Raw genomic sequence first — 18,484 nt, 5'->3', positions numbered from 1 at the left:
GTTTTCAAAATTATAAACATAGATATCTAATTCCTAACTAATCAGACAAAGCTTTTAATTAAATATGGTTGTTAATTATTCATTTCAAATAATAATAAGAGCAAACCTAAGTTTGTTTGGCTCCTCTGGGACATCGTCGTTTTCATATTGGTTGCTTATTTGCTGAATATGATCTGTTTAAACCTACGGTTTTATACAAATTTTACAAATTTAAATTTTCGTATGAATTTTACACAGTTTTATGTCAATTTCTCGAGACAGGAATACCAGATAGAACTCTTATGGGTCTCGATCAACTCCTAAAATTCTTAGGTTTCAGCCTATCCCCTTCCATTTTTCCTTTACAGTCCCTGTTAAAATACGAATCTAAAAAAAAAGACTTTGACTATCTTTAATCTGGATCAACAAGATTCACAACGAACCTCAGATTAACTGAGAGAATGAGGGAGTAACCAGATATTGAAATGTTCAATAAGTTTTGTATTTAATTGATTTTATTTGAAACCCTTAATCCGATTTATCTGTATTTTGAGAATCCCCCCAATGTATCCCTTTATCCCTTTCAGCAGCTGTATTTATTCAGATTGTAGTTTTCATGTAAACGAGCAAATTTAGATAATTTCACAGGGTGTTAAAATATTTATCATAATTAAATCAATACAAATTATATTTTTGATTAATTAGTGCCAAGATTTTTTTTAACCTTGGAGATTTCCCTCTCATTCGAAAAAAAGTTCTTGCTATGAACCCAAATTCTTAATCCCTTTATCTTAGCAACGGGATCTGGGGAAAACCTTTGACTTTTCAAACTTAGACTTTATACTGCAAGGTTTCAGTTCCTTTAGATTAGCAAAAGATTGTTTAAGTTTTAAACTAGAAAATGTGTCTCCTTATTATTGTGTTCACAGTAATGCTGAAGAAATGCTTCGTTTGTCAAAAAAGAAAATAAATTGAAAATCCTTTTTTTCGATTCAACGTACAAGATAAATCTGATAAAGTGTTTAAACTAGTATTTAATTCCAAGCGCGTAGTGGAGGTTTAGCCCAGGGTACCCTTTTGTGCACCCCCCTAACGGTTGATGTGCAAATAAAATAAAGTTTAAAATCTTTATTAATCTACCTGAAGGCCGACCATAATTACCAATTATTTTAAATGAAACCCGCGAAAAAAATATTGTAAATAAGATAAAGGTACAAGAAAGAATTGCCTCTGGCTCTTGGGGGGCACGTCTAGGGTGTTGCATGTCTAGGGGGCACAGGGGTACCGGCCCCCCCCCTCCACTACGCGTCTGTTTAATTCAATAGTTTTCTTCAAAACCTTGATATTTTCTTAACTCGGCTTAATTTTTACCAATATATAAACTTTGATAATTTCAGATTTTATTCTTAAATAATAATATATACTTGAAATATAAAAAAGAGCTAACCGATACATTTTGTCACAACCCCTTCGGAATGACTTTTTAAAGGACTTTCAACATTTATATGAAAGTTTTATTCAAAAAAGATGCCTGCCCCGAAATGAAAAAGAACGAGATAATTACAATATATATTTTCAATAATATTCAAAGAGAATCCATGAAATTAGTTGTTAATTAACATTTAGATTTTTCATGCTTTTGTGTATATACAAGATATATCCTTTTAGAGAGATATTGAGTTATAAAGAATTAAATTTGACGATGTTTTGGCCTTCCTAGTTTATAAAATAATGCTAAATCGAATAATGAATCAGTTTACTACAGGTTTACCCCACAAAGGATTAAAATATGAAGACGACATGAAACTCTTAAATATGACAATTTCAAGGTTGAATCAAATTTTCTGCTTAAAATATAGTCTTTCAATCAAAGAAATAACAATAGACTTTAAAAATTCTTCTCTGAAGTCTCATTCGTTTGTGGGTAACCCTTTATGTCGCCATAATTTTAATAGCTACCAATGGATGGACCAAAGATCTAACTTTTAAAATCTAAGATTTAAAAAATGTTTGTCAACACGTTACAGGACTTACTTTAAGTTAAAACGTGTTGTTAAATTAACTTTTACTCATGTAATGTCCAAAAGCACTGAACACTCGTAACAAACTTTAATTTTTAATTCCTACATAATTAACCTGAGCCCGCGATTTATAAAATATGGGAAAATACGGCTTGGGTCTAAGCTGTCGTTGGGCTTTATTTAAGGCTTGAGCTTTCGGATTAAAGCTGCATCTCATTTTCCACAGAGTTGAGTTAAAAAAACCCGAGATGGAATTTAAAGAATTTGAGCCGCGGTTTAAATCCGCCAAAACCTGGTTTATTTTAAGCGCCGGCTTAAATCTTGAAACATTTGATACAATTTTAAGTGGAACCAACCATATTTAAACCGCGGCTTAAATTTAAACCACAACTCAAATTCTTTAAATTCGGCCACCGGTTTGATATTCTATTTGGCGGATTTTCATGGTAGGAATTGAAGCATTCCGGGTTTTTCTGAGAACAAGACTCAACATTGAACCTTATTCTCCACTAAAACCATCCAAGGTTGGTTTTATTTTCATTGGGCCTAACTCCTTAAATTGAGCCGAAGATCTTTCAGCTGTCAATCACGTGACATAAGCTGTTGTTAGAGTTGGGTCGAAGATTGGGTCTTGGAATCGGGTTTAAGGAGTTACGACTCGAGCCGAAGATTTTGAATTGCGGGCTCAGATGTCTTATTACCTTTTATATTTAAAACTTTAAACTTGGCGAAATCAAATAGTCTAAATTCGAAATATCTCAGGTTTATCCATCAAGTTTCAAAGATAAAGAAATTCAGAAAATTAGGTTTACTAAAAGTATTCAGTTTTTAAATTTAAAAAAATAGATTTCAGGAACAAATCCTTTGATGAAGGTCGTCTTCCCTTTACTTGTTATTCTGGAGACGACTGTACTAATTTAACAATTTAATAAATGATAAAATAAATAAAATCAACAGTTGTAAAATAATAACACAATATTAAGGAAGACAGTAGAATTTTGAATAATAAATTATTTTCATAATAAAAACAGATATTAAAGAATACGACTATAGCACACTGAATAAAATAGGTTAAGAATAATGATTTTTCCAGATTGAAAAAATCTATATTTAAAAATTTATTACAACATTCAGAAGGAATTTCGAGAAACTTTTGAAGATTAAAACATAGATTTTTTTCTTTTAAAACTTAATCGTCACAGAAATAAATAACTTTTTTGTTTTGTTTTTCAAAGAACCTGACGTTATGCATGTAAGTCTATGAGATCTTTTGAAAGAATGAATAAGAAATGTGTAGATAAGGAAAGTCAGATGACAAAAACAATTATTTATGTTTTACAATTATATTATTATCGTTAAATTGGACGAATTATAGATATTTATGCCTTTTAAAATCATCCTTATTTTTATTTTATGTACGTCAAATCTATATTTCTGAAGGAAACGAATTTTGTTCTTTTAATTTCTTAAAATCTTAGAAATATTAAACACCTGCAATTTGCCTGAGAAATATATTTATTATTTTTGTGATTTAAACATTTTTTCTTTTAGCCTTGAATACTGCGTTAGATTTAAAATGAAAAAACATTGACAAATTATAATCGCAATCTGACTCTAACGTCGAAATATATGTGGAGCGAAAAATTAGACTCGCCCAACCCGGTATTCAGCCGTGGTGGTCATGTCCGGCAAGGATTAACTTAATTTGGCAAAGATGTGGGCGAAATTACTTTAAGCGCTGTGTAACATTGGCGAGAGCTACGGCGAATGCTTGGATGGCTGTAAATGGATATTGAAAATCCAAAGTGTACGCGTTGGAGTCAATTCTTCCAAACTGCATAACCTGAAATATTTATTATTTAATAAACAAATTAATAAATAAATAATAATATTTTTATTTTTGTATTTATTATTTCCTATAATTTGAAAAACAAATAGATACAGATACAGATACAGATACAGAAACAGATAAAGATACAAATACAAATACAGATACAGATGCAGATGCAGATTTAGATGCAGATGCAGATACAGATAAAGATACAGATGCAGATAAAGATACAGATACGGATTCAGATACAGATACAGATACAGATACAGATACATATACAGATACAGATACAGATACAGATACAGATACAGATACAGATACAGATAAATATACAGATACAGATACCGATACAGATACAGATACAGATACAGATAAATATACAGATACAGATACAGATAAATAAACAGATACAGATACAGATACAGATACAGATAAAGATACAGATATTGTTAAGTTTCACCTAGTTTCTTCCGTAACAAGTAACCAAGAAACAATTTGGGAAATACAAACCCGGAAACTTATAAAAGTTTACGATTTAGTTTGGCACAGCCAATCACCCCAAAACTTCTGCAAAACTTTCTGGAGAAATAAAGAGTAATTCTGTACAGACTCTTATTTTTAACGGTTTTGAACACCGTGTATACTTCTTTCAACCTGGAAAATTGAATTCAAAAGCGCTCTTTATTAGCAACGTCTTTGTGAAAATTGATTGTGATTGTCAGTGAAGAATTTCATGTTTTACAAAGACGACATTTCCTCTTTAATAGGTATAGGAAAAATATCGGAAAACAATAAAAAAAGGGAAAATGTTAACAAAATAAAGGAAACTGTATTAATACTATACTCAGGAATCTAGTTCTGACTAGAAACTAAACTTTCCGTGGTTCAGGCAAATCAGACAAGGGATTCAAGACTTAGAAATAACAACAGAGATTTCAACGTTATATATATATATATATATATATAATTGAAAAAATCTATATTTTCCACCCCCCCCCCTTTTCGATTTTATCCTGAACTAAACCAGCCAGCCTACTTTATTGAGCATTAATAAATTTTAAGAAAAAATATGAAACCTATACAGGAGAATATATAAATATTTTTTTTAATAATCAATTTGTTTACCTGTTTTCCATTGAACTCGATCTGAAAATTTTTAGCGGACTCTTGTGTGACCCGTCCTCCGAAATCCAGTTGATAAACCTTAATTTTACAAATTAATTTTTCTATAAGCATGTTTAAAATGTAAGGTTTTTCTTAACTTATTTGTGTAGCAATAAATATGATTTTTTTATGTGAAAAATGGGAAAGAAATTGAGATTGGCGAAAACAGTTATTTGAATTTTAAAAACATTTTTACCTGACTACTTTCGTTCCACAAAGGAGCTTTGTTGTGCATAATTAACTCTTTCCCACACATTCGAGTCATCCTACAGATTAAACAATTAAACAATAATTTCATTCGTAGAAAAATATCTTAAAAATCAAACATTATATTAATCCATTCTTTTTACATATAATTCTTTTTTAGCAAAGGAACTGCAATTTTTGCCACAAATTCTAATTTTCTAATCTATATCTTTGCAACCTGAGGGTGTAAACCTTTGATATTTCAAACTTAAATCATATGATTCTTAGTTTGAAATATTAATAAATTACAACAATGCGTTGCAAAGATAAAGGGATGAGAAAATAAGAATAATTTAAGGCGAAAAATATCTTAAAAATCTGACATCTTGTTAATCGGTTCTTGAGTCCCAAGATTGTTGAGTTACAATAAAAATAAGTAAATAAAAAAGTTAAAATATTTTATTGTTTGTAAGCAATTTAAAACTAAAAATACCCCTTTTAATTTTTGAACATGGGACACTTAGAGAAATAAAAGGATAAAGTAAAAATTAATATTCTTATTAATTAAAGGGACTGTAAGCGTAATCTAGAAAGATGGCACTACCCGATTTAAAACGGCACCTTTGAAACCTTAATCTAATCAAAAATGTTGAAAATACCGTCGTTTTCATTTTTCGAAAAGTGTTTAATTTGGATGATTTAAGAAGAAATGTGCAAATCACTTTTGCAGAGAAACTGCAACTAAAAATAAACTGCTTGAATTCATGCTTTATCAGACAAATCTCTTAAGCTAAGGGTATTTTTGGTAAGTTTTAAAATAAATATTTATATATCACACTTGTTTGCCGATTCCATTAGAGCCTGATCCAATCAGGGTTCAGTCATGTGTTTGTTGTCTATTCTGAACCAATAGAAATTGTATGGCGGTAACATCTATCTTTCTATCTATCTCATTATCCAATTAGAGTTATGAATCCTTGAATCGGCGCTATCAGTAAATGGAAAGATTTACTTTTACTGAAACTATAGTGATAAATATTCATAAAATAAGATTTTCTTTCCTCATTGAAAAAAAAGCGACAATTTCTAAATTTGCAAAGACTCCCTTTAAAGGGACTATACACAAATATGACCTGTTTGTTCTAGGGCTAAGTCTGGGACTGGAGGAGGGTGTCCAAAAGTATCTTGGATCCGTCTCAATATTATTCAACTTTCGCAACTAGAGAAGAGAAAAAATTAAATTAATATTTTGAGAAAGTAAAAATATAAACAACAACAAATCTTTTTTTAAAGATCTAAAATTTTTACAATTTTTTGTTTTTCTTCAATACTACGCCTCTAATGCGCTAATGTGCCCCACTCCCCCCCCCCAAAAAAAAACGCACATTTTTTTGTGAATTTTCAAAATTTACAAAAATGTTTTAACAAACATTAATTGTGTTATGATTTGATTGATAGAAAAGTAGATCGTATATTTGAATAAGATTAACAACAAAAATTGAGTCTTTGCCACAAACTCTGATTTTCTAATCCTTATATGTCGTAAATTCTGTTAGATCTAATAAACTAAGATTTAAATATCAAAGGTTTAAACGCTCATGTTGAAAAGATTTGAAATTTTAAGGTTGTGGGAAAGACTCAATTCCTCACGTAAAAAAATCTTACCTTCTGACGAAGTTTTTGTTTCTGGAATGTTTCAAGGTTTTGGTATCCAGCCTGGGCAGGCATACTTGACTTATCATGCAGCCTGACAAAAAGATTTTTCAAAACAATTAAAAAAAATTATCATCATTGTTCAATTATTTCTGATCTATCCATTATTGAATAAAATTAAAGATATATCATTCAATTCCAATCACACTGAAAATCAAACCAACTTAAATAGATTCTAGTATAGTACAATAGATGTCAACGTAGAATTTCTACACTCTCAGTGCAGCTGTTTTCTGACGTCACAAGTGTCAACAGTTTTATATTTACGACAAAATAATTAATAATAGTGATAATAAAGTGCTTATCTTACAGGGAAATATGTGCAATTTTGTGTTCTTTATATACTGTTTTTACACTTTTTTTATTTAATCTTGGAAAACATGTCAACTAGGGAGAAGAAATTTCCTTTTATTCGTTATATTTGACACTTGTGACGTCGTTTATAATTTGTCCATTTCTCCGTTACCACCAATTGTACTTGATAATCTATTTGTACCAACCCAATTTATACTTTTGGGTGATCTTTTATCTATAATTTCAATTGACCTTCCGTTTAAAGGGTGAAATGTCAGATTCTAAATAAAAAAGATATCGTCGTTTCTACATCTTGTCACGTGCTCAATTCAACAATTTCCTTAATTGTCTCTGTAGTGTAAATCCACAAGACATTTTTACAAAGAAATTAAAATTGAAAACAATCAAGAAAAAATATGGATATCAATTTCATCCTTGATTAAACAAAAATTTAAAGGGTATCATTGTAATTTTGTAAATTGGATTTGCCACTTTCCATAAATGGAGTTCCATTGGAATTACGTCGCAGACCCTTTAAAAGGCAAGGCCTATCCAATTAATTCTAATGTATTTTTGCATACTTTTTATTTATAAAAAGATAACTAAAATTTTTATTATTTTGATGAAAAAATGTTGTGATGTTTAAAGGGACTTTAAGCGTAATTTGTCGTGAAAAAGTAAAAATATGATTCATACTTCATCATTCAAAGTTTTGAAGGTACCGTTGTGAATTGGCCATTGCCATCTTTGCATGGAGGGTCACTTGAAAATCTTAAAATTACGTATACAGTCCCTTTAAGATATAACCTGTGATGAATATCAGTAATATCCTCGTCACTGGAGTCAAATGAGGATTTTTTCCGCCGGAGAATCGGAGAATTCAGCAAGGTTCTGAAATAAAAATCATTTAAAAAAAAATAAATATGTTAATTAGAAAAAGGAAATGTGCTTTAAGCATGATGGGACAGCGCTGTGCCTCTAACATTTAATATTCCTTAAAGAACTAAAACTGAAATCAAATGTAGCGCTAATGAAAATTGATGCAACTATTTATAGCAGTTTAAATCCATCTGGATTCGATTAATTGAATTTATAATTTTCATTAAACAGTCAAATGATTGTTTTCTTCTACATTCCTTTTCATTGATAAATGTTGCCAATCATTCAACGGTTTCCATTTTAAATTTTCGTGGCCAGAATTTTATGAATTTGAGCTACGTCGCTGAACTACCTGCTGCCAGTTCAAATTTGAACCACCGATTCAAAGTTAAAGATCAAGGAAGAATAATTGAATCTGTGATTCAGATTTGAACCGGAGGTAAGCAGTTTAAATTCATTGAATTCGGTCCTAGCTCATTCAAAAGCCCGAAAGCACGAAAGCGTGTGTTTAAAATTGAAATTAAAAAAATGCAGGTGCAAAAAGCTTGCAATTCAAGATATGGTAATTGGCGAAAAGAAAAATTCTTTTATCTGTTGAAGTTTTTTTTCCTAATTTTTCTATTCAGGTTTTCAGTGCTGCTTTTTATTTGTTAAAATCTAATTTTCTTTCTTGCCTTTTTATTTTAAATATTTGTTGTTTAAAAATTATGTTTCTCGATATATTTTTACAATTAGAGATTTAAAAAGACTAAGGTAGTTTCAAAATAAAAACTCATCTAAGTTTAATTGTTCTTATAAATTCAATGCTTTTATACATAGAAAACTAAGCAAGGTGTTTTCATTCTCCTAACGGCTCAATCCAAACCATTTTCTCATAATTAATAAGCATGGCTTATTTCATCGATTTTTTATTCTCAAAATTACTAAATTCATGAAATCCCCAAAAGTGACTCTGCAGATAAAAAAACACATGGATATCTCATTCTTTTTTTACCAGACAGCGCTCGAAAGGGTACCTTTATGAATCGGACATGTCATTCTTTCTTTTTATTAATTAGAGGGTCACTTAAAATTATGCCTACAGTCTCTTTAACACAGGAAGTTCAAGCAATGTGATATAATGCTATAGAAAGCTTTTCAATTTGAAATAAGTGTAAAAATCAAAATCAAAGTCGAAAACTTAAACCAAGTTAAATTTAGAATATCGCTCAGAGACCAGATTTAATAAATAGCTTCGTTAAACTTGTTTCAAGTTTTTCAAGAAATGGTTCAACCAAGGCCACTATAGTTTATCTACTTCCTGCTTTTTATTAAAATTATTTAAAATAAATATATAAAGATATTTTTTCAAAATATATTTATATTTAAAAATTAGTCACAAACGCTACATTTTTTAAGTGGTATTGAAACTATAATTTGTTTCGTTTTTTAATATGTTTACATCTATACAAAATACAGATATTGTTTAAGAATGTAACCTAAGCCTTTAATTAACTTAATTAGTCAAACATTATATTTTCAGTGTTATGAGAATTTATTCTAAATAATTAAAGCTGGGAGGGGTGGGATTTTTGGTAAAACTGAAAATCTTTTAAATAACTTGCATAAAACTTTTTTTGTGTATGCATGACAGGGGGAAACGGTTTGAATTAGCCCCCCCCCCCTCTCAATATCGTTCTATGTTTGGCTGACTTCAATGGAATAAGTTTTCGTCTGAATGTTTTGAATAACCTTTCATTTACTTCATCTTCCTCGCTTTCAGAACTAAACAATAAACTTTATAAACTGAACAGAGAAGGAGAAAGGGGGGGGGGGGCTGTGGAAAAGTGCCCCATGAAGCACATTTTATTACTGCCAATTAAAATTCTTATTGGAATATGTATAAAATACGATGGATATAAAGTAAAAATCTCTGTTTGGGTGTTGTTACTTTTCACGTCCGACCATAACTCATAAACCCCTGGGCCGATTTGTCTCAAATTCCAGACAAGACTGGGTTTCCAAGGGTAAGTGTGATTTTTTGCAAAAAAAACGGTTTATAAAATAAAGGAATTGAGTCTTTGCCACAAACTCTGATTTTCCTATACCTAAAGCTTTTCAACCCACAGCACTCTCGTAGATCTTAGATATTTCAAACTGAATATTCTATTAAATCAAATAGTTTGAAAAATCAAAAGTTTACACCAAAAGGTTGCAAAGAAAAGCAAATTAGAAAATTTGAGTTTGTGGCAAGAACTCAGTTTTTTCCAGGTTTTGATCGTTGATAAACTTTGTTCAAATTTCAAGTTTACAAGTAATCAAAAAGATGATTTTTTAATTGACAGCTTCTCTAGACTTCTATTTTTTGTGCATCCATGCTGTTTAAGAGTTTAATATAAATCAAAATTAAAATCAAAAGTCGTCTCCATTGTATTGCTATTTTCGCTTACCACTGCAGTTCAACGACCTTTCCAATTCAGACAATTAGCTCCAATGTATTTTCACAGGAAATGTTTTGTGTTAAACGTCCTAATTAAAAGAAAAACTAACCTGACAGGACTAGAAGAAAAACTAACCTGACAGGACTAAAAGAAAACTAACCTGACAGGACTAAAAGAAAACTAACCTGACAGGACTATAAGAAAAACTAACCTGACAGGACTAAAAGAAAACTAACCTGACAGGACTAAAAGAAAACTAACCTGACAGGACTATAAGAAAAACTAACCTGACAGGACTAAAAGACTGATGCCGTTTCGAGGATTTAAGTTTCCTGGAGGTAAGAGGAGTATTCGGACTACTCTGAGAAACCAGGCTAGGTTCAGGAACTGACAATTTGTCTCGGAATCTCCTAGATAAAATATTTGTAAAAACAGGTTTTTTTTGTCTTTTGTCTTTTTACTTTTGAAGTCTAAAATTTGGGTAAGAAGTGAGCAATAAAAGTAAAAAAGCAGATTTTCTTATTCATTTTGAACGCTGCAATTTCAAGTGACCCTCTTTTTGTAGAGTGACGTGTACGATTCACTCACAACAGTACCCTTGTATCTTTGGCAAGTCTTAAGGATGTCCAGGTTGATGTTATTGTAATTATTGAACAATTGCATGCTGTTTTACCCACAAAAGATGAGACTGTAAAGACGAAAAATTAAAATTTGTAGCTTGATTTTTGGTTTCTGTCTTCAATTATCTATTTCAATGGTTTACTAAATGATTAAGGACAGAAATAAGCCAGTTTGGACCTACAAGGTACCTAAAAGTAAAAAAAAATTGACTGAGCTGAAAACTTTAGAATGGTGGATATCGAGATAATGCTTGATTTTCTCTTTTTCTGAATATCAAGACTAACTTAATCTTGTATCCTGAAAAGTGCATAAAATTCAACCAATCAGAGTCGCGTTTAAGAAGCCTGGAAATTTGAAATTTTGCGCGCCATTTAAGATTAATAGACAGAAAGGGGAGGGAATCTTTTATTTAAAAACCGGTTTTTGATTTTTCTCTACGATATCCAATGAAGAGTAGTTTAAGAAGATAATCAAAAGTATGTCCATTGGATACTCAGATTGAGTAATCGGGATTAAGGATATCTCATTCTTAAGTTTTCAGCTCTGGCCAAAATTTGTACATGTCATCGTAAAGTCTCATCTTTTGTGGGTCACCCTGTATTTAAGAAATATTAAGATTTATTTATTAGCAGTCGCAGAAAATAAATGTTCACATGAGAATTTTTGAAACCCTCTTAAAAATATTCAGTATTTTCGAGGTATACATAAAACGACATTTGTGTAGTTTTGTACAAAGTTTTGTTTAAATCGGGCTATTGTCATCTTTGCATGGAGAGTCAATTGAAATTACGCTTCCAGTCCCATTAAGGCATAAAACCTTTAAAGGGACTGTTAAGGAAAAATGAAAGGGGGTATAGGATAAAACCTGGGAATCTAAGGTTTTGAACGATCCCTTTAAAACATTTATCTTATGCTTCTGTCTCGAGAAGTTGACATAAAACTGTGTCAAAATTATACCAAAACGGACATATGTCAGATTTTGTATAAAGTTGTAGCATTAAACAGATCATATTCAACAATTACGCAACCAATCTGAAAACGATTATATCCCACGATTATTTCCTCCTGTTATAATTATTCAATTTTTATTTTGCATCTCTTTAATAAACATTATTCAGTTTATGATCTGGTAGGAACCCAGGGTTAGTTAATCTAAACCTCATTTCCCACAACTTTGAACTTTTCTCCCTTGAAGTTTATCAACTTTTGTAAATTGTTTCTTACTCACCTGGGAAGGTATACTACACCAAGTGTACTGTGTACTAACCTAGGAAGGTATACTACACCAAGTGTACTGTGTACTCACCTAGGAAGATAAACTACACTGAGTGTGCTGTGTACTCACTTAGGAAGGTGAACTACACCAAGTGTACTGTGTACTCACTTAGGAAGGTGTACGACACCAAGTGTACTGTGTACTCACCTAAGAAGGTGTACTACACCAAGTGTACCGTTTACTCACTTGGGAAGGTATACTACACCAAGTGTACTGTGTACTAACCTAGGAAGATGAACTACACTGAATGTGCTGTGTACTCACTTAGGAAGGTACACTACACCAAGTGTACTGTGTACTCACCTGGGAAGGTATACTACACCAAGTGTACCGTGTACTCACCTAGGAAGGTGTACTACACCAAGTGTACCGTTAACTCACCTGGGAAGGTATACTACACCAAGTGTACTGTGTACTAACCTAGGAAGGTATACTACACCAAGTGTACTGTGTACTCACCTAGGAAGATGAACTACACTGAGTGTGCTGTGTACTCACTGAGGAAGGTGAACTACACCAAGTGTACTGTGTACTCACCTGGGAAGGTATACTACACCAAGTGTACTGTGTACTCACGGAAGGTATACTACACCAAGTGTACTGTGTACTCACCTAGGAAGGTGTGCTACACCAAGTGTACTGTGTACTCACCTGGGAAGGAATACTACACCAATTGTACTGTGTACTCACTTAGGAAGGTATACTACACAAAATGTACTGTGTACTCACTTAGGAAGGTATACTACACCAAGTGTACCGTTCACTCACGTAGGAAGGTATACTACACCTAGTGTACTGTGTACTCACCTAGGAAGGTGTACTACACAAAATGTACTGTGTACTCACCTAGGAAGGTGTACTACAAAAAATGTACTGTGTACTCACTTAGAAAGGTATACTACCCAAAATGTACTGTGTACTCACTTAGGAAGGTATACTACACCAAGTGTACCGTTTACTCACCTGGGAAGGTATACTACACAAAATGTACTGTGTACTCACTTTGGAAGGTATACTACACCAAGTGTACTGTGTACTCACCTAGGAAGGTATACTACACCAAGTTTACTGTGTACTCACCTGGGAAGGTATACTACACCAAGTGTACCGTTTACTCACATGGGAAGGTATACTACACCAAGTGTACTGTGTACTCACCTAGGAAGGTATGCTACACCAAGTGTTGTGTACTCACCTGGGAAGGTATGCTACACCAAGTGTACTGTGTACTCACCTAGGAAGGTATACTACACCAAGTGTACTGTGTACGCACCTGGGAAGGTATACTACACCAAGTGTACTGTGTACTCACCTAGGAAGGTATACTACACCAAGTGTACTGTGTACTCACCTGGGAAGGTATACGCTACACCAAGTGTACTGTGTCCTCACCTGGGAAGGTATACTACACCAAGTGTACTGTGTACTCACCTGGGAAGGTATACTACACCAAGTGTACTGTGTACTCACCTAGGAAGGTATACTACTTCAAGTGTACTGTGTACTCACCTAGGAAGGTGTACTGGAGTACCGGGTTCTGAACCAATAGATTCTTGTTTTATCTCTCTACTCTTCCCAACTTTCGTTAACCTTAATCTCGCCTCAAAAAAAAAGATTAATTTTTTTTAAAAAGCAATTGATTCTATGATCAAAAAAATAAAACATGGGAATTGAGTGACGAATTCGAGATGGCCTTTGTTAATTATCAGCATTGTTATGCCTGATTTCAAAAGCCATAATATTGTTATGTCTGCTAGAGTTTATTTAATGAAAACGGTAAATGACTGTAAAGATGTGTTTGTAATAATTGCAAGATAGACAGTGAAGACGGACAAGTCTATTTTGTTTATATATTGTAATTTTCTTGTTTTACTATGTTCGTTTTTTAAAAATGGTCGTTTTTAAAACGATCGTTTTGAATAATGATTCTTATTAAAAACGATCGTTTTTATAAAATCGTGAACGACGACCCTTCGTTAACTATCGTTAACGAAGAGAGGAAACCGACCTGAAGGGCATCTGTACTTATCATTGAGTAGTTTTTAAGAAAATATCAAGAAGTTTTAGCTCCCCCACTACTTTTTAACTTCATGTAAGACGACATTCAATAAAGTTGCGTGTAATTTTTTTTTCTCTAATTTTGTGGCAAAAGTTCATATAAAATTTATAAAGTTTTTAGTGAGTGATAATAAATGTGTTTTTAAGTTCAAATTCAAAATTTTTTAGATTTCAGATATCTCACAATTTAAGTTTATAAAAACTATGTTTATATGAATTTGCTTGATTTAAATTGAAAAGATCATCTAATCAAAAATTTTTGATTTTTATTTTATTGTAGATTTTGCAAAAAAAAAATTCTTTTATTTAGACGTTCGAAAAACTTATGAATTGTATTGGCTCATTTGTGAGTTTGCCGTAGCGGATTTGTTAGAATTTAAGAAAATTCTAATTTAATTTTAAAAAACCCTGATGAAAGTGAGAAGAAAAATTAGCTATCATTCAAGAAGTTCAATAAGCATTTTTTATCCTAAGAAACATTGTTTTGTAAGCGTAATTTTCTTCAAAATCATGTGAGACAATTGATGATATTTTTTTCAAGCGTTAAGATGATTTCCGAAAATTAATTTGAACTAGATTTGTTTCATCCTCACACGACAATGGGGGGGGGGGGGTCACATAATTCTAATTATATTCTAATTATATCTTATCTATCTTAGGTTTCTCAGAGTATTCTTCAAAACAGAAAAAAATATAAAGCAACGTAAGTTAACGTTGCATAAAATAACCACCTGGTCTAGAAGTTTTTGTAAACAAGTTTGTGCATATTTATCTCCAAAGAGGATAAAATTGTGTACAACTTCTTTTTCGGGAAATTACAAATTTTACTCGACCACGGATTCCCTCGACCGGGTTTTGCCTGCAAATCATCATTCTTTGCGCTCTGGATGTTTTTTAGGCAAACTTTGGCCCGGGGACCCTTGGTAATGTAAACTTCCCCTAACTTCCTTCTAAAGTAGCTGTAAATAAATATTATTGACTGACTGCTGTGTATTGTGGCCTTTTAAATTTTTTATTTTCAGTACAGTGCAGTTTTACTTCTTTTGATTTAATACTGTGTATCTACTTCTGTTTATTTGTATTATGTAATGTACCTTTTTTATGTACTTTTTACTGTGTACTGTACTTTTTATTTTAAACTGTTATTGTGTGCTATACCTTCTGTTTGTTATGTACTTTCTTTACCTTCTGTTTGTCTGTATTAGTACACAAGGAACACTCCTTTGTACCATGGCCCCCAGAGCAGTTTGTTAACAGGATTCTGAAAAAGTACAAAATACTAGAGAAATGTTTAATCTAGATGAATTTAAAAAGATGATTTTCAAATTTTTATTCGATATAGAAATCAAATAAAAATAGTTCTTTGCTCATCTTTGTTAAAAAAATATTATGCATTTCTTACAATCAACAAACTGATATTAGCTGAGACAGAGTTTTATTTATATTCCCCCAAAACATGCAGTACACTTTTTATTTAAACATTTTTGGGGGTAACCCCTTGTATGTATTATTCTTTTACCGCCTTTTGACCAACATTACAGACCTATGATTCCCCCAACAGAGGGAGGTTAAGTTACTTAACGTCCCTTGGTACGGTTAAGTAATATAACCACCCGCTCTGCGAAGTTTTCAGGAAAATATTTGCGCATTATCATCTCAAAAGATGATAAAATTGTGTACAACTACTTTTTCGGGAAATTACAAATTTCACTTCACCACGGGTTCGCTAGACCAATTTTGTCAAAAAATTAAAATTTTTTCAACATTCTTTTCAAAATTTGTATAAAAACTTTTTTTTCTACGGGCAACGCCGGGCCCTTCAGCTAGTAATATATGTAGTGCTTGTCTGGTTGGGTGTCTGTTGCATGTGTTTAATAAACGTCAAAACGGCTGAACAGATCGGGCCCATATTTTTAGTGGAACCTCACAAGGTAAGGTTTATATATGGATGCTCATAATTACAAAAAAGTGTCTCTAACATTTTTGATTTTCGTAAAATTTCGAAAATCTACGAAAAAATAGTAAATTCGCAAAATTTGCTATTATAGTTTTGTCAAAAAGAATATGCTGAAAGCTTGAAGAACAAGTAAAATGATATATTATAATATGATATTTTAAGGAAAACATTTCCTGATGTCTTCAGAAGCAATAATATGAAGCAATAATATGAAATAACCATTATCTAAGTATATTCCCATGTTTTCCATTATCCTGTACGAATCAAACCTTGTCAAAAGAAATTATGAAAAAAGGAAAAAAACATGTGCGTTATGTAAATATTATTCAAATAAGAGAAAGATTCATATTTGTATCCTATATTTTGTATTATAATTACATAAAAACATATTTGTGTGCGTACAGTATACAGGGTTCTATATCCACCATCCAGCATACCTTGCATACAGTTTACACTTTACAGTATACAGGGTTCTATATCCACCATCCTGCATACCTTGCATACAGTTTACACTTTACAGTATACAGGGTTCTATATCCACCATCCAGCATACCTTGAATACATGCAGTATACACTATACAGGGGTTCTATAGCAAGTATACTTTGTATCCAGTATTCCTTGTATCCAGTATACTTTGTATCCGGTATTCCTTGTATCCAGTATAGTTCCAGTATAAAGGGTTCTATATCCAGTTTACCTTGTATCTAGTATACTTAGAATCCAGTATAGTTAGTATATAGTATAAAGGGTTCTATATCCAGTTTACCTTGTATCTAGTATACTTAGTATCCAGTATAGTTAGTATCCAGTATAAAGGGTTCTATATCCAGTTTACCTTGTATCTAGTATACCTTGTATCCGGTATTCCTTTTATCCAGTATTCCTTGTATCCAGTATAAAGGTGTCTATATCCAGTTTACCTTGTATCTAGTATACAGGGTTCAGCGTCTGTATCCAAACTGCGACTCTTCCCTAGTGTTCCCAATTTCCTTCTCTGCTCAATTTTCTTCTCCACAGATAAAACCAATCTAAAGGGTTTAATGAACGATCAAAGGAAGGTCAATCCCCAGTCATAATAGTTGGTTTGTTGGTTCGATCAATGCAGGACCTTTTTAAATCTGTTTTAAATAAGCAATGAGTGTAAAATATTGCGCAAATTCTACAACAAATTGACAAAATTCAAAGTTTTATTTGAATTGGTTAAATTTGCAAAATACTCACTCTTTTAATGAAAATTTGAAAACCTCGTTTCCCAATTTCAATTATTTTGATTTGATTTTCTTATTAACAACAAGTGATATTAAATCTTTTTTCCAAAAAATAAATGAAATATAAATAAGATCAATATCAAGAATGCAAAAAAGCAATGATAATTTTAACAATAATAAAGATTTAATGATAGAACATTCTTATTAAAGAGATTGTTCACCTTTTTAAGCGTTTTTTTAGAGGAAAATTATTTCTAATATTTTGGGTTCAGTAAGACTGTATAGTACTTGGTTACTTAACCAAAAAATCTGGATGACATTTTTGTACATGAAGTAGGCCTATTGTTTCGTTTCGTTTCGTTTCGTCCAAAATGTTGTGTGTTCAAGTTAGTGAACAGTCTCTTTACATATAAAAATAAAAAAAACCTTCTCGTATTCTCTCCAACTGAAACTGCGTCACTAGGCACCCCTAGTATATCGACTAAAGCTCCTAAACAAATAATAATTAATTATTAAGTAATTTATAAAAGGACATAATTCTATATTACATTTAATAAAAGTGAAGATTTGGTTTGGTTTAAAGGATGAGAATAATAAGCTTGTCTTATTGAACATACTAGAAATTATCTTTATTTTCAGTATAATTTTTTTTCTAAAGAAAAATTGGTTACAGTAGAAAAGAAAGTAGAAACAATATATTTTTAGAATAACGAACAAATATAGAGTTGAAAAAAACCAATTTTTTGTTAAAAAAAACAGAACACAAAAAAAAAATTTTGTTTTAGAGAGGCCTTCGACTTTCTGCAGAAGTAAATATGATAACGGTCTCTTGTTGCAAAGGAGTTAAGGGGACTACAGACGTCATTTCACATGAAA

The 18,484-nt window shown here is 31.7% G+C and overlaps 2 protein-coding genes across 3 annotated transcripts in view; both read right to left on the bottom strand.

Moving 5' to 3' along the window:
- Window positions 1-2,774: 2,774 nt before the first annotated feature.
- LOC111700983 (tubby-related protein 4-like) lies at window positions 2,775-14,024 on the bottom strand. 2 transcript variants are annotated; one of them, XM_023472081.1, is made up of 9 exons: window positions 13,894-14,024; window positions 10,775-10,897; window positions 9,799-9,831; window positions 7,996-8,079; window positions 6,847-6,928; window positions 6,315-6,400; window positions 5,192-5,261; window positions 4,957-5,034; window positions 2,775-3,843 (listed from the first exon to the last, which is right to left on the bottom strand). In XM_023472081.1, exons 5-9 carry the CDS (start codon window positions 6,907-6,909, stop codon window positions 3,727-3,729), a joined length of 414 nt encoding a protein of 137 aa, XP_023327849.1. In that variant the 5' UTR covers window positions 6,910-6,928; window positions 7,996-8,079; window positions 9,799-9,831; window positions 10,775-10,897; window positions 13,894-14,024; the 3' UTR covers window positions 2,775-3,726. The 2 variants fall into 2 exon arrangements, with proteins under 2 accessions (XP_023327849.1, XP_023327848.1); XM_023472080.1 differs by lacking the exon at window positions 9,799-9,831 and having other exon boundaries at window positions 13,894-14,022.
- LOC111700970 (tubby-related protein 4) overlaps window positions 7,023-18,484 on the bottom strand; it is a 51,356-nt gene continuing 39,894 nt past the window's right edge. The window contains exons 29-35 of the mRNA XM_023472063.1: window positions 18,035-18,098; window positions 17,321-17,428; window positions 15,628-15,703; window positions 13,894-13,985; window positions 10,775-10,897; window positions 7,996-8,079; window positions 7,023-7,041 (exon numbers count right to left, since the gene is read on the bottom strand). Of these exons, the coding sequence (XP_023327831.1) occupies window positions 7,023-7,041; window positions 7,996-8,079; window positions 10,775-10,897; window positions 13,894-13,985; window positions 15,628-15,703; window positions 17,321-17,428; window positions 18,035-18,098 (566 nt within the window). The remainder of the gene's footprint in view (window positions 7,042-7,995; window positions 8,080-10,774; window positions 10,898-13,893; window positions 13,986-15,627; window positions 15,704-17,320; window positions 17,429-18,034; window positions 18,099-18,484) is intronic.

Source organism: Eurytemora carolleeae, unplaced genomic scaffold (genome assembly GCF_000591075.1).
Source record: "Eurytemora carolleeae unplaced genomic scaffold, Eaff_2.0 scaffold386, whole genome shotgun sequence".
NCBI lineage: Eukaryota > Metazoa > Arthropoda > Copepoda > Calanoida > Temoridae > Eurytemora > Eurytemora carolleeae.
The sequence above is the reverse complement of the archived record's forward strand: the minus strand, read 5'-3'. Positions and strand labels throughout refer to the sequence as shown.